The following is a 16,315-nucleotide window of genomic DNA, read 5'->3' on the forward strand; positions in this document are numbered from 1 at the left end:
CAGCCATCGCCTCGGCGGCCATCGCTATGACCGGGTCTTCCAACAGGAGCGGAGGCTCAGTCAGAAATCAATCTCTTGACGAGCACACGAACAAACAAGTGCGTGATGCGGCAGCTGCGCTAGAGATAGCCTGGGAAGCATACAGGAAGGCAACGGAATATGCTGAGGATGTTCGATTTCGTCATCTGCCACACTTGTCGTCCGACGCAATGTTTTTTGTCGCTACGTGTTATATTCTGTGTGGCCAGCCTTCTGACACTTACCCAGCATTGCGATGCAACGAGCCCTTGAAACATCGACCTCAGTTCACTCGCACTTTTTCTTGTAATGATGTCCAGAACATGTGACCGCTACCGGTGACCATAGCTAGTTTATATCACATCCCACGAAATAATACTCCCAAATTAAATATATGCCCGATGAGATTGGTGCTAATGGTTTCGTTGTACTTTATATACACCAAGGGGTTACCACCAAAGGGGATACACCAAGTGTGCTCTTTCGACAAGGGACGTTGTGTACCACAAGATTCCAACGGGAAATGCGCGGAAACGAAAATGGTTGCAAGCGCTTGTTCGAGACATTGATCCACGCATTATTTGCTCAACCCATTTCTCTGACGAGTCGTACGAAATGGTAGCATGGGACGCCTGAAAATGTCTCAAACGGACCGCAGTCCCGATACCATCTCCTTGTGACGTCTGACGATGCGGACACCAATGCACACGAGGTATGTATTTACCGATACACAGGAATTCAAATTCAGATTGATTTTTGTGATGCCTACACTGCGTAATGTACCAAACGGAAGCTGAACATCGTCTGAAACCGCGCAGCAAGCGAAGCTCCTGTTTCGTCAGCACGCCAACTGCTGCTTGCGCCGCCAGTCGGATTCCGGAGCAGTCGTTGCTTCTGACGGCGTACGGCAGAATAGCCAGTTTTCTAGGACAATACTATAAGAATCAGAATCACGAGAATTGAATTACGGCACGAAGAAGCTATCGCAATGCACATGAATTCCAGTGACAAGTTCTTGCTCACTCTTGACGACGAACATTGCTCGTTGCTGGTCGCCGCGGCAAGCCATTGCTCGCGGCGACCAGCTTCGTACCACCACCTAGGAAACTAGTAGAAGTGGATTCCTGGTGAGTTCCGATAACTGCTACTTCAGAATGGCTATGTTCGTTTATTCAACTCGCGCCTCCCGCGATTTGGAGTCGTGTCCCATGAGGGTCATCGTACGTCATCGACTCCAGCGACCGGCATCGAGGTCTAAAACACTACGAATAAGTCGACTGCAAACCATTTTTGGTGGAATACGTGAGGTGAAGACATCAATTGTAATTTTTTTTTATTTCGTGCTAGCGCCGCGAAGCAACTGTGGCTATGAGCGGCGTACAGACAGATGGTGAAAGGACAGTAGGAAGGAGTGGGAGACAAAGGGGGGTTAGTATGCGTCCTGGGCCGACTTCAGGGGGAACTGGGCCGACATTCGTCTGGAAAGTCTTCGGAAAACCCAGGCAAAACCTCAGACAGCACAGCTGGTGTAGGATTCGAACTCACCACCTCAGCACGACCTTGGCTAGTGCAAACGAGCGGGACACCTTAACCCGCTCGGCCATAACGCTGGTAAGCGTAATTTCAAAATCGTGCAATCTATATTACCATTATCAAATATTTGACCCGAACTGCAAGGGCATAGAGTAATTGAAGTGACCGTAAAATCGATTTATATCGTGACGGCGACGGTATTATAGAAGAAGAAGTGTCCAGAGGATAGGCGCCACGCGCTCACGGCCGCTGAACTGGTTGACCAGTCTTCTCTGACCTCACTTGTCCTCATTCAGGTTCTATTCCCCTCAAGGAGCCACGCAAGAATCATCTCGAAGCCTTACGTTGGACCGTCCATCAGGCGTTATGGCTGTGAGTATTACGACGCTATTACGAAATAGTTTTAACTTTTTCTCACCTGTCGTGCAAACTCATCTGTAATTAACAAGGTCGAATTTCGAACAACGGACAACCGGTGCACATTGGCGGCACAGGAATATTTCCAACCTTTCCGCTATTCTGGTAATGTTGACTTGTCAGCCACGACGATGTTAAAGTGGCCATAAACCTCCACCTCCGAGGTCGGTTACGTCCGGGTTGAACGAGTGCTATCATTCATTTTTATTTCTCCTACATCCTGCGCTGTTATTTTGATGTTTCTTGCTTTTTGTTCTTATCATTTCTCTATTTATTTTACATGCTGCCTAGCGTACACATAGAAAAAGAATGAGGGCGATTGATGTTATTAATGCGTTGACAATGCGCTAGCATTAGAGATTCGGCTTACTTCTAATTGCTTCTCAGTTGCGCCTAGATCACACCTCATACAGCACAGCACACCACATACAGACATGACACATATGACAGACGCCACATGACATGATATACAAACTCAGCCGCTTTCGAAACTCTCTGAGAACATACGAAACACGCCTGAAGACGTCCAGAGACGAGGCGCAACTGACGACGGCTCAAGCAGTCAAGCTCCAGCTGCCACGCCTCCGCGCTTCCACGTGACGGAGAAGAGCGAATCAGCTTGCGGAGTGCAGCTTGATTCGCTCTCCTCCGTCACGTGCCGCGCCGTACACGGACACCTCGGTCACCCCGCTACGACGACGGCTTATCTTCGAAATGGGGGCTTCTAATGATTACGCATTAATACTTTGACTAGAATGCGTTCTCTGTGGTGTGTCTTCAGACATGCAGATATGAAGGGAAACTACATAGCCCCGAAGTCTCCGCTGAATTCTTCCGTTTCCATTTAAACACAGTACCCTTCTGTTAAGAATGAGGAGAGAATTAGTAGATAATTAGGAGAGGATAGATGCAACCCAAACGTTTATTTGAATTATAATCTGTGAGGATGAGGTCCGCGCCTGAGGCAGCTTCCGCTTGAGTCATCCCATCCTTCTCTATGATGAGGGTACTACCATTTCGCGTTGATCGTCAACGCCGCGATGATTCATCATCAAAACACGCCAGTCTGATGGACAAATCGGGGGCAGGCGAGCTTTGATTTCGATATTTGGAAGTTTTGAAATTGGGAATGACCCGTTTGCCAACGCGTTAAGTAGTTCTGTTGGCTAGATCGAAGAAAGATGGGAACAGCCTAGAACTTGAAAGCGCTTCTACTGTTTATATGTCTGCCATTCGAAGTTTATTGTCACCAGAGGGGGACAAAACGTCGTCCGCAGGAAGCGGGCAAGAACTGCGAAAGAACATGCCATAGAACATGCCGATTGAATTCCACGAAAAAGTGAAAGCAGAATCAATGGCTGGCAGTGTAAACTCGCCGTAGGCTTTCCCGGTGTCATTTTTCTTCGCGCGGTTGGTTCGAGATCAGCTTGTAAAGTTGCAGATACCAAGTCGAGATCTTGTCAAACTGGCTCGCAAAAATACAGTTTGGAAAAGGCGCCTTGTTGATTGCCTCAGGCATCGTGATGCGTTCAAATCTCCCTCCTGTAAACCTTATCGACCTTCCTTTCACACGTCACTCGGCACAAGCAAAACTTCCTCTAACCTCCTCCCCCTTCCTCCTCCTCCTTTTCTCTCCTTCATCTCATCCTTCCACTAACAAAAGCGCTCGCACTCGTCGCGTGAGCCTGCGAGGCTGATCCCGCTCTCCACCACAGCTGTATTGTGCTGTGACAATATAGCGCCCGCACAGGAAACAGGAGTTTGATTTCTGTGTGATGGCGCAGCCCACCGTGATTGGGACCGTTAGCACGCTGTCACCGTTACTTACGGACACGTTATATGCATTTTCCTTCCTGGCCAAAGGTCAAAAGGCTTGCTATTGTCGACGACTATTCATCAACAATTATCCGCTGACCGTCTCCTTGGTGTCCGCCAGCCTGAGGTGCTGGTCGCAGTCCGATGTGTTCACCATGTCTGATATTCTGTCTTGGTATCGCATGTATCGTATATCGTGTACAGTTTTTTTAATCATTTAGACTGTTTATAGAAAAGCTATGAGCATAGATGCAGCATAGATGTCGTTTTTGTAGTTGATTAGGGATCTCGAGCAAAAGGGAGATAGTACAATGGGAGACAATCCTCTTTGAAAGCCATTCCAACTTTTGCAAATGCTAAAACGAGTACGGGCCGTGAAATATCGGCGCAAACACAAAGCGAGCGCAGCAGCGATTGACCCTCGCCGACGGAGGCCTATATAGGAAGCGATGCGGTTCATCTGCCTAGCAGACCAGCACCTACTCCAATTATCTCCATCGCTCGAAAGCACGTGACCCTCTGACGTCGATTTTTAAAAAAAGCTGTCCTCCCTGCGCTTCCGATTGGCGCGGTTTCGGCTCATTTGCATATCAATGTTCGGTGATGGATATTTCAACGTACATGCTCGTTTCAGGATTTTAGAAAAATGGAGTGGATTTCAACGAGGAAATGCTTCAATTCTGCTATCGCGCATTTGAACCGAAATCCCGAAAATTTTATTTTGTGTTTATTATTATTATTATTCAGTGTTTATTTCGAGGATTTTAGTTAATTAATCATCTTTACAAGGGTCGTTCAAGGTTGGCCGGTACTTTCGCTGGAGAAAAAAATCAGTGAGTAAATCTAATTGAATAAAACTTTCGGAGGACCAAGTGCAGTCCTCGGGTAAGCGGCACGTGATGTAGTAGCGGCAGCTGTAATGGCGGCGAGCAGTGTGTCTCTACCTGTGGAACAGCGATGCATCATCAAGTTCCTTGCCTGAAGGAGAGCCCCAAACCAGCTGAGGTGTTGGAAACGTTACATGCACAGCATGGAAAACAAAGGATGTCAAGGGGAAGAGGGGCGAGTGCGTTGAGCAAGCCATCCTCGAGGACCGGCGAGTAAAAACAATTCATTTGCAGTCCAGCGTAATATTAGTTTTCGGGAGTGTACAGAGAATCATTTACGAGCAATTACTCTTCCGCAAGGTCTGTGCAAGATGGGGTTCCCGACAGCTCACTTGTGAACAAAAGGGAGCGCAGTCTCTGAGCAGCTGCTGAATCGGTTTCAATCCAAGGGGGACTAATTTTTTCAATCAATGATCACATGTGATGAAGCCTAGATGCTTTATTTCACCCCAGAAACAAGAAGAATACTATATAATGGCGACGTAAGGCTTCGCCGCCACCAAAGAACAGCAAGGTATGCAGCCGTCTGCTGGGAACTGTCTTCTAGGACATGCGGGATTTCATCCATGTGGACTTCTTAGAGCAGGGTGTTATGATCAATACCCCACTACTGCTACACGTTGATAAAAGGTGCTATGTGAAACGCAATGTGCAAGAAAAGGCCTGGGATGTTGTCCAGAAGGTCATTCTTCATGACAAGGCCCGACCTCATACGGCGAATTTGACGGTAGAAACCCTAGCCGAAATCCGCTGGGAGGTTTTGCCCCATGCACTTAACAGCACAGATTTAGCCCCAAGCCATGACCATCTGTTTGGACCCTTTAAAAGCACCTTGGAGAAAAGACCTTCGACGCAGATGAAGCCCTCCAGAAATATGTCCTGTAGTGGCTACGACAGAGCCCACTTCTTTCGACGCCCGAGGCATCAAAGCGTTCTCACAGCGATGGCAGTTGTGTCTATATAAGCGCACGGTGAATACTTTGAAAAACTGACGTAGTTTGGTGCTTCCAGAATTTTCCATTTTATTTAAAACATAATTGTCTCGGTCAACCTTGAACGACCCTTGTACATACTCTCCTCGATAAGATGTCCGCCTGGACATACAGCTCAAGTGTACGTAAGTGTATGTAGTAAGCGTATGTAGTATAAAGCAACATCTATGCTGCTCTCATAACTTGTTTAACAGCAGTCGTTCCCTTAGAAGGGTGGGTTGAGTTTTTTGCACTTGAAGAGGTTGTGAATTAGCCCCTCTCCCGTCCGGGGAATCATGCTAGATTTGGCGCACTACAGGAACGCGACGAAGGCCGGTACCTCCGCTGGGACCGCGTGATTTGCGTGAGACACAACGGCAAACCTGACCATCGTAGGTTGCCATGGGCCTCGTGCAGAAGCACGGGTTTCTCCTGTAAACGCGTTCACTTCTTGCTACAGTCACTGTGACCTTCGATGCACATTTCTGAGTATCCGGACGAGTGTAATGGCGGCACGGTTTGTCGCACACCGCTTCCTGGCATTATTGGCGGTACGTTTCCCATTTTCGGTTACCACGTCTGCATCGCCAGCAGAAATGGTGGTACATCTGCGAACTCGATACTTGTGCGAATACTCCCCAGCACACCGCCTACGCCGTAACTCAGCGGCGTCCGCGTTGCCAGATAAGGTGGACGCCCTCAAGCGGGACGTGGGTGAAAGCGTCCCGTCGTTGGTGGCAGCCAAAGTCGTTCCAAGGAAGATTGGGAGGCGGTGGGTTCGAATCCTACCAGCGCCTGTACTGTCTTAAGGATTTTCCTGAACTTTCCGGCATACTTTCCGGAAGAATGTCGGCATAGTTCCCCCTGAAGACTGCCCAGGACGCGCAGCATCCCCCTGTCCCCCACTCCTCCCTGCTGTACTCTCGCTCTGTCCATGTCTGTACGCCACTCATAGCCATTGTTGCTTCGTGGCATTAACGCGGAGTCAGTAAGAAGCACACATTAGGGAGTTTTAGTTTACCACACAGGAAGCCCTCTACGAAAACTGAAGGAAGCTGTCCAATGAGCATCATGATGTCATCCACTTTAAAGGAACCAGGTGCTTGGCTTATGTTTTCGGAATCTGTAACGTAAAGACCTTCTATCCTGCTACATCTCTCTTCTAATCCTTCCAATCCTTCTAAACCTCCCCGCTGAACCGCGATAAAGGAACCTCTCCAAGCAGTGTGATACGATGCTAACACCGAGGTCCCCAAAAGCTATCGCATTTAAAAGTCCGACGCGGTGGTGGTGGTTCTAGTGAAAGGACTCGCCGTTGTCGACCTCGAATGTGGGAAAAAAACAACAAAAAAAGTCCGACGCCGATGTGATTCCACACCGAAAATGTGGCAGTGCGAGAGAGGCACCATTGCTCTCCTTCATGTTGTACAAAGCTACCCATGTGCTACGTATGTTGCGTGCGACGCTGCCTCCTACCACGATTAGTGTACGTTCTCCTCGAAGAGAATTCCCCGTCTGGCGGCGCGCTCTGTCAATCGGGCTTCGTGAAAACGCGTGCACTTGAAGACAAGTAAACTTTTGCAAATTGAATATTTGGAGCACAGTACTACACGCGGCGCCGTAAACACACGAGGTTAGAGATGGTTTCTCGGCCCCTTTGAGATCTGCAGCGGCAAGTTTTGACGCTTGCTGTCGACGCGAGTGTCTTACACAAACGAGAGCCTTTAAGTCTTGAAGTAATTCTTATGTTCTTTGGCGTTAAGGCCTGTGTGTTTGTTTTGTTGTCCTCTCTGTTTGTAGCTCGTCTCGGCTAATTCTCGTTATTCTATATAAGCTGTTTTTCTTCTCGCTCTAGTCTCGTTTTTCACTTCAGCTGTTTCTTTACAACAGGACTCGCCGACGTTGAGTCGTCCTCATCTGAGACCACCTCGCAAGACGCGTCTCACGAAATTCGCAATCAACACCCTGTACGCGCTGTCACCACCTTCATCGTCAAGCCCAGAACTTTCCCGCCAACGGAAGTTCAAACGCATCATCATCTTTTCCATCCCAGTACTTCTGTTGCTCGGAGCAGTAACCTATTTTGTCATCAAACACGTCGACGACCAGAAAAACTACCTACTCTGCGATTCGCAAGCTTGTAGCGCGTTCGAAGTAATGCTCAGTAGGACCATCAGCGACCATCTTGATCCGTGCGACAACTTCTACGCTTTCGTCTGCGCGGCTGGAATAGGGCTCAGTTGAAGTCTGTCTACCGAAGCCACTTGGACTATTTTCTGGCGTTGCTCAACGAGAACCTCCAGGAAAATGTCCCTCGTTATGGGCAAAATTCACACGAAAAGGCGGCAGCATTCTTTCAAGCGTGCAGAATGGCTGCACAAAAGAATCGTGGAGATACGCAGGGCTTCAGAAATATTCTCTCTGAGAGCCACGTGGACTGGCCCAGCATCTCTGAGAAGGCGGACGTGCTCTTGTCGTTGGTCAGAATTTTCAGGATTCTTAGGATAAGTAACCTTTTGAATATTGAGAGGAGTGGAAACACATTGGTCATACGTGGAGGTGGAGCAGAAGCATCCAACTACAAGAAGAGGACAGCCGTAATTGAAAACTCGGGAAGATACCAATGGTACTACGAGACGTTTCAAAATGCGACAAAAAGTCCACGCATGAGGGAAGAATCCATGCTTCCATATTCCGAGTTTTTCCAAATCGAAGTTGCAATACTCGGCAATCTCACAAACTATACCAGGAACACTAGCACGAACCCACCGAAGAACTTGCATGAGCTGGCAAACCTGACAAATGAAATTTCTTACGAACGTTGGTTAAGACTCGTGACACGGGAGCTTGTCCTCCCTGCAGATACCCCAGTATTTATCAGCCAGGATGACTGCGATTACCTCCGGGCGTTCAGCGGACTTTTGAAGATCATGGAAGAGAAGTGCCTTCACTACGAAGTAGGCTGGATTATGGTTCAACAGTGTGCTCCCTTCATCAATAGCGAAGTTCTGGGCGCCTATGTCGGTGACGTTGACCCATCCGACGCAGGAAGACGTGGAGATCTACAAAACCGTAACCTCTGTTTCCAACTCACTGAAACCTACATGGGGTGGTCGATCTATGCTAAATTTTCTGAGATGTACGTTCCAAGCCCCTCCATGAAAGAAGTACGTGAGATAATCGACGACATTGGCAAGGTCGCTTTTATTAGGACCGGGGCTGAAGAAGACAGCATGGGTGCAGGTTATGCCCACTCTCCATTGCGAGAACAGTTGCACTTAATGACCAAATACCAAGACCGCTTTGAGGATCCCGATGTTCTGAACGCCACATTCATCAACATCAGTGACATGGGTCCCTTCACCTTCCAGAACTGGCGCAGAGTTGTTCACGATTTCCTTACGCGCGGAAATCTGACCCTTTGGAAGTTGGTCAGAACACATTTCATTTCTGGTCTACTCGTCACGAGTGAAGCCTACAATCTCTACAATGAAGCAGAAGAGATGTACTTGTTACCGCCCCACGCGATGGTGCTTCCACTGTACGATATTAAGGTCCTGAGCGCAGTCAAGTACGCTGCCTTAGGATCAGTCATCGCCTCGGCGGCAATCGCTATGACTGGACCTTCCAACAGGAGCAGAGATTCTGTCAGAAATGAATCCCTTGACGAGCACACGAACAACCGAGTGCGTGATGCGGCAGCTGCGCTGGAGATAGTCTGGGAAGCGTATAGGAATGCTACGGAATATGCTGGGGACGTTCGACTTCGTCATCTGTCGCACTTGTCGTCCGACGCCATCTTTTTCGTGGCTACGTGTTATATTCTCTGCGGCCAGCCTGCGGACACTTACCCAGCATTGCGATGCAACGAGCCCTTGAAACATCGACCTGAGTTCGCGGGAGCTTTCTCTTGCAGTGACGTCACTTTTACTGATCTTAAGTTCAAGCCTCGCGATTTACGTCACCTGTAGATGCCACGTTTGCTCCTGTAACGGACCGCTGCTCACACATATCACCAAAACTAGTTTATACCATATGCCCGAAAATAATATTGCGAAGTTAAATATATGCTCGATGAGGTAGGTTGTAATGGTTTCGTTGTACTTTCTTAAACTGAGGTGACATCAGCGAAGAAAAAAGATGCCTGTATTGGTAATGGTTCGCGTGTTCCAAAAATCCCAGTGCTGTCTTTGAAGGTATATCCCATACCTGGGAGAGAGAGAAAAAAAAAACTGTTTTGCGCACTGTCATATTGATAGTCTAGAAACGCATTGGGCGTTCAAGACAGTTCGTAATTGCACCAATAAGAATAAATGAAAGCTCAATTTCTTGCTGTTTATCCCTCATGGCAGCGTAATGGCATGGCAATGTTCTTTTTTAATTGAGTGTAAGCTGGGCCATTGAAGCTTTGTGCGTGCGTGGTCTAGACATCTCACCACATTGGTGAAGACATCGGTTCTCGCAAGCTGTCGCGAACGCCGCCGCCGCCGTGAGAAGCAAGGCAACGGCAGGAATCGAACCCGCAGCTCTTGATTAACGATGAAGTGGGCAATTACGCTACACTGGCCAGTGGCGGATCCAAGGGGGGCGGGGCGATGTGGCGATGAATGTCCCTATCCCCCACTACGCGCTCCAACAAAGAAACCGCCTCCCGCCCCCCCCCGAAACCGAGGGTCTGGATCCGCCTCTGACATTGGCACAGCTTAGCGACGACTTGGCCAACACTCCAACACTCTCTTACATGTTCTCTCATCCGTACATACAGGACGAGGCATCGGCTCTGGGGCTGTTGGTTGGTAACATCAAGTTTGAGATGTGGTCACGACAGGCGTCGTAAACAAGGAGAAACGGCCGAGGCAGACCACACAATTAGGGACGACACGACACAAAATCCTCCCAGAAATTAACGAATTCAAACAACTCTGGAAAGAGAGGTGCTGACGCGACAAAGAAGACATCAGAAGACCAAGGCTCTTTTCCCTGAGTTGTTTGAATTCGACAGGCGTTGCACGCTTTGAGCCCTCCGTTTATATTCTGTGTAACCATGGCCACGCTACTGTGCTCAGCATCCACGCTGACGATATCACTCCAGACCCTATGTGTGATCTCTGGGGAAAGGTCTCTAGTGTAGGATGGAAAGTACATTATAACCCTTTGTCCCTTCAAGCTTGTTTATTCCCTAAGGACTCTCACAGGGCCGGCGTGTACTTTCAGCCTTCCCTTTCCGTATTCTTGATTTTCCGACACCAACCTGGCGCAGAGGGGCATCTCAACAAGTGAGCCGCCATGATAGCACACACGATAGCAAAAAACACAAACGCACTTCAGACGCAGCTTTGCACACGGAGCCCAGCGGAAGGAAGCAAGACTTGGACTTCATTGGATTGGACAACTGTATCGACCATGGCGGTTCAAGGCAAGATTTATTCGATAAAGATATAGAAATAAGCTTGCTGCAGCCTGCACAGAATCTGTGGTGGACCGTTTCTACTAATACGATAGTTTCTACTACACAAATTAATAATAAACAATACGACAAACAAACAAAACACACACAACAAACAAGGAAATATAAGCATGAAAAGAGTTCTTGAGACCATCTCGGACTTCCTTAGCCCATTTCGGTCACAAGCGTCACGTCACAGACTCTCCTCAGTAGGAGTTCCGGGCCCCATATGCGCTGATCACAGTAGGTCTCGCCCCCGGTCACTAGGTGACGCCTCTTTAAGAATGATATTAGGGCGCCAGAATGCTAGCTCCCTCTGTCTCTGTCTGTGCTCCAGCAGAGGGAGCTAGTACATGATACGTGTATGAGACAGAGCAAGGACTGTAAAATGCAGTGCCTTTTCTCTGCCTGACACTGCTAGATTACGGAGTAATCCGAAGTTCACAAACATTCCTCCTAGAATGAATGATGGACAATGCAGCGGCCAAGTCGAAGGCAATGGTCTACAATGTGCCTAACACTGAACGTATTTATTCGTATTATAGGCTGGAAGGTTCCACGCTGTACTGCTTCAGTGAGCCCTCGTGGTCGAATCCTCTCTCCTGCACAGTGTCATTCAAGGAAGTCAGTCACTCGTCCAGCCCTTATTTCATCAATGAGCGAAAAAGTACGCTGTACTTACACGGCCCCAAAAGCGCTCATTATACTCCGCTTCGCGGTCCTCATCCCCAGACTTCTTCTGAAGCCAATCATACTCCAGGGGAACCTTGTAGGTATCCTCTGCGACCAATAGGAGCACGTTTCGTACCCTTGTCTCTCTTGTCTGCTGTGGTACGCGAAAAGAAAGCACGAGTCTTATGTACAACGGCGCCACAGAGACACAACAACACGTCGTCAGACAGGTGTGGACAGGAGCTAACGGAACAGCAGATATGGAAAGATAAGCACGGATTACACAAATCCAACAGCTACGCTATGCACGTTCGGCAACGCAATTTTTCCATACCGGAAATACAAGTCTCATGGGTTTCGATGGCAAGCACACGGGGGCAGTGTATAGGTCTTGGGTCTCTGTGTCGAGTGCGATGCCCTGTACCAGGACCGCTTCTTGGATATCGGACGTCAACTGGAACCGGTTGCACTCTGACAAATCGGGAAGGAGGAAAGATTCCAGGCGGCGGCTTATCTTCTCCAGTGGCCAGGTCTACAGTAGAGGCGTATAATGCAGGTTAGTAAAGTTCCGTTTAATCGGCAATGTATCCATTCAGCATTGACAGTCCTTATATCTATTTTACGTGTACGTTGTCCCTGATGGCCATTTGTTTACTCTATCCTTCAGGTTTCTAATGCAGCAAAAAAGTCACAAAAAGTGGGTGAGCACGTTGTATAAGAACTAAGGATCAAAATGCTAAAGCGACGTTCAATTATCAGCGATGGTTTCTCCAATTCAAGGCCCTTTACGTCATGGCCATAAGACGACGAGCTGAGTCACTGTCAAGCTTCAGCCTGGAACAGCCAAATGAACCGGTGACACTTTCCTTGTAGAACATAGTAGAACAGTCATCACCGTAGTGGACAGCCTTCAGCAATTCCAATTCTGCACATACGTAATGGTTCAGGAGTTTCAATGCTTGAAGGTCATATGCTTCAGCAGTTGAGTTGGAGTCTCTATGAAGTTTTAGTGCCACTAAGTTTGATTGTGAGTTTAATGGCGCAGCGACAACTGAGATCATAATGCGCCAGTGCCACTAAGTGTTGCGGAATGCTAAAACACAGGGACATAAATACCCTCACCCCTGGGATCCACCCCTGGGATTCCCAACGAAGTGCAGAATTGCACTCGAGTTACGTTTGGGCAGCACTAAAGCAGAAAGCAAACTGACAAGAGGAAAACTAACAGCTAATATCTTTGATGACTGAAAGGCTGGTTAGGGTAAATACGACCAAAATGTCACGGACGAAAGGTAAAAATAATAACGACAATAAAAACGACAAACAGTGCAAGCAAGCTGAAGTAGCTATTACTGGCAACATTTGCCCGATCCTGTAGAGACAAGTGGTAGCAATAATAGTTAGCGATAAGGAACGTTAGCTAGGAGGAGGATATCTTTCCTTTCTCGTGCCGTAAGTACCGGAAGTGTCGTTTTCACGCACTGTGGTGCTCTTGCAAGACAAATTAGGCCGCTTTGAGGTCGCACAGAATGTTGTCAGCATTGATGGATTGTGTAATAATATCACAGATTGTGACACGGGTAATTACATCACGACGACGTAGTCTGCGTCAGCGGACGTGCCCCGATGGACAGCATTTAAATTACCTCAAATGGGTACCTCACTATCAACGTAATTTTCCCGATAAAGCTCTGGCACGGAAAGAAAAGAAGAGAGAGTGCTCTTCAGCATGCTGCTAGGTGCAAGCCTTCACAACACGCTCTCGACACGCACGAAAAGCGCGTACGATAATGCATCATTGTAGCCGCCTGTTACATTAGATGTCTAGTTGTGACGTTTATGTCTCGCATTTTAGTCTACTTAGTCTAACTAGTTAGTCTAATGGACCCTGCGCTCAACTACTTCGACCCCTTCCTGACACCTACCTGATACTTTGAGTCCGTCTGTAGAACAAGTGAAGCGACGACCCTGGCAATGTGGTGCCAAATGTGGTAGAGGAAGCTGGGCGGGCGGGTGAAAATGCTCATTGCTTCCAAGACCCGTGCCCGAGGAATTACGTATGCCTGAAAGTGAACATATCCAAAACTGGCTTCACAAAAGAACAAATTCCCCGTGTTTTGCGTACGTTTGTTGCTTGCCAAACACCAAGACATAAGACATAATTTCTGGAGGTACCTGACGAAATGTAGTTCACTGCATGATACCCTGTACGCTGATAAACAGAAGTTTGTCTTTTTATCACTTGTGCTAAACCGTTCTTGTCTGAAATTTTCCACATTCACCCGATTGCCACTACATTTTCGTTCCAAATCTTAATTTCACTTAATTTGACTTCTGATACAGGTGGCATAGATACATCAACATGGTTTTGACCCACGGAATTTTGACCCAATGAAACGTCATTTCCAGTATTCCACAAAAAGGAGCGAAAGAACTCTAAGCGCCGTCGTAAAATCTACTCCACTCAGCTTCTCAGTTCAATGCGTCAATTCCTTCAGTTCACGAACTGTGTAACGCAACCCCATGGCGACGTACCCTACTTTATTTCAGCTTGGTCCACACTACTGCGTTTAGAGTGTTCACATACAGCGCAAGTGGCGGAAGCCTTATGGGAGAAAGATTTATGTCCACGTTTGAGTGTCGCATGAGAGAAGCTGCTGCCAGTTCGAAGCAAATGTAATGAATGCTGCATCATTTTTGCGCACTCCATGCCCTCCATGTTTACAGCGGCCATTTTCGAATTCGTCTCGCACAGTGGAGAAGCGCCTCAACACGCATGCGCGGAACGCGGCGATTGGTTCCCTCCTTGAGGGTCGGTGCGTGCATCGGGGAAAAGTTCAGTTCGAGCTCCTTGCGTTCGGCAGCAGAATTTCTGCTGCGGAAGGTCTCGCACGCGTCTGTTGCCACGGCAACCAACGCTCGCCAGCGTACGCACGCAACGAAACGCAGTAGTGTGAACCATGCTTTCCACTGCCGCACGCAATGTACTCAACGGCTAGCCCACTGACAAATAACGAAACTAACACGACGAATGCGTGCAACAACCCGCTTTAAAGGGGCCGTAAACAGGTACAAAAGGTGCACATTTCTTTGTGTTATATTATTGCAAGTCCTTGCAATTACTAACGCTCAAAAACAAAAGGCGCTTGCATACGGATGAAATATTCACTGCACTCTTTCGCATTTTAGCTCCGCCCAGCGCTCTAACTTTACGTCATTTTGACGTAGCGCTTTCCCCACCAATTACGATTGAGTGTTCCACGTATGATTTTATTTCAAATGCGGAATTGCACTAGATGAACGTGAATCCTCTTCTATTCAAAATCTAAACAGTTGCAGCCTCAAACTGATAAAGAAATGCGTTTAATTTAGGTACCATACGCGCACTACGTTTCCTGGGCAGTAGCACGCAGCACACAACCTGCGCGAATGAACTATACAGTTCCGGAATCTTAGGCAGGTGCGCGATGGAACATCTTCGTCATCTTCGAATGGTTCCGACAACTGGGCTGCCGTACTTTGGTTTGATCCACGCGGCATCGCGTCACCGGCTTGCGTGGTACAGTGGATAGCGTGCTGGCCATGTCACGTCGTGACTGGGAGGAACCCGGGTTCGAATCGCGTCATGTGATAGCAGCCCAGCTGTTGACGTTTGCGCCAGGCGGAGATGAAGATGTCATGACGTTGAATTTCGGAACCACTGAGCGCAAAACGTCGTTTCACACATGTTGAATTCCAATGGCAGATTCAGAGCGCCTCCGGAGCAAGTTTTGTTGCTCCGCCGAGAGCAAGTCTGTTCGATTGGCAGATTGGGAACAGTTCTGGAGTATTCCAATGGCAGCTTCGGAGCGGCATTCGAGCCAAGGTCGCTCCAGGGAGCAACCCAGACTGCTCCGCCAAAATAGGCAGATTCAACCGGAACTCTACGTGACGTGTCACTTGTCGCTCGTGCTTCCTATTTCCTGTCTCTATTTCGCCAACATGGCTGCTTTGCAACGCGTCTTCGCCGTGGCTAGTATTTCGCGTCGTACGTTGGCGATTTTGTTTCATGAAGGAAGAGAGAATCAGACATTACCAGGGCAACGTTAGGAGATTAGGAGGACCTTGACGTTGCAAAACATGGCGTTATAATGGAACGTGAGCATCTTCTTCTTCTTCTTCCGTCTCTGGCCGCCATCCACCAAGGGAGGTTACCCAGCGCTAACTCCAAGTTGTGCGGAAGTGTTCCAGTCGCAGATTCGGAACACTTGCTCTAGGCCAGATCAAGCCGCTCCACTGCGGAGCCTGCCACTTGCTCCGACTCTGCCATTGGAATTCAACAACAAACAAACTGAGCGCTCCGACTCACAGCTAATAACGAAGTATGTTTATTGGCTGGTAATTTGAAACGTCATGTGCGCAGCTGGGCCGCCCGATTGGACGGCAAAAGGCTACGTATCCATGTGACGTATGCGTTGTGGAGAGATGCTCGCTGGTTACTCATCTTTGAAAGCAGTTATATGGGTCAATGAGCTGGCACGAGCCGAACGAAATGTATATTTGGGTATTATGAGCTG

At 48.2% G+C, this 16,315-nt stretch overlaps 1 protein-coding gene and 1 long non-coding RNA gene across 2 annotated transcripts; one reads left to right on the forward strand and one right to left on the reverse strand.

Annotated features, from left to right (window-relative positions):
• Positions 1–1,837: 1,837 nt before the first annotated feature.
• Positions 1,838–9,612, forward strand: LOC135375448 (uncharacterized). The gene is made up of 2 exons (XM_064608142.1): positions 1,838–1,923; positions 7,532–9,612. Exon 2 carries the CDS (start codon positions 8,011–8,013, stop codon positions 9,610–9,612), a length of 1,602 nt encoding a protein of 533 aa, XP_064464212.1. The 5' UTR covers positions 1,838–1,923; positions 7,532–8,010.
• Positions 9,613–11,620: 2,008 nt separating this feature from the next.
• On the reverse strand, positions 11,621–12,284 carry LOC135375432 (uncharacterized). The gene is made up of 3 exons (XR_010417243.1): positions 12,094–12,284; positions 11,770–11,913; positions 11,621–11,689 (listed from the first exon to the last, which is right to left on the reverse strand). It is a non-coding gene; the product is annotated as an uncharacterized LOC135375432 (long non-coding RNA).
• Between the last annotated feature and the right edge of the window lie 4,031 nt (positions 12,285–16,315).

Source organism: Ornithodoros turicata, unplaced genomic scaffold (genome assembly GCF_037126465.1).
Source record: "Ornithodoros turicata isolate Travis unplaced genomic scaffold, ASM3712646v1 ctg00000864.1, whole genome shotgun sequence".
In the NCBI taxonomy this organism is placed as follows: domain Eukaryota; kingdom Metazoa; phylum Arthropoda; class Arachnida; order Ixodida; family Argasidae; genus Ornithodoros; species Ornithodoros turicata.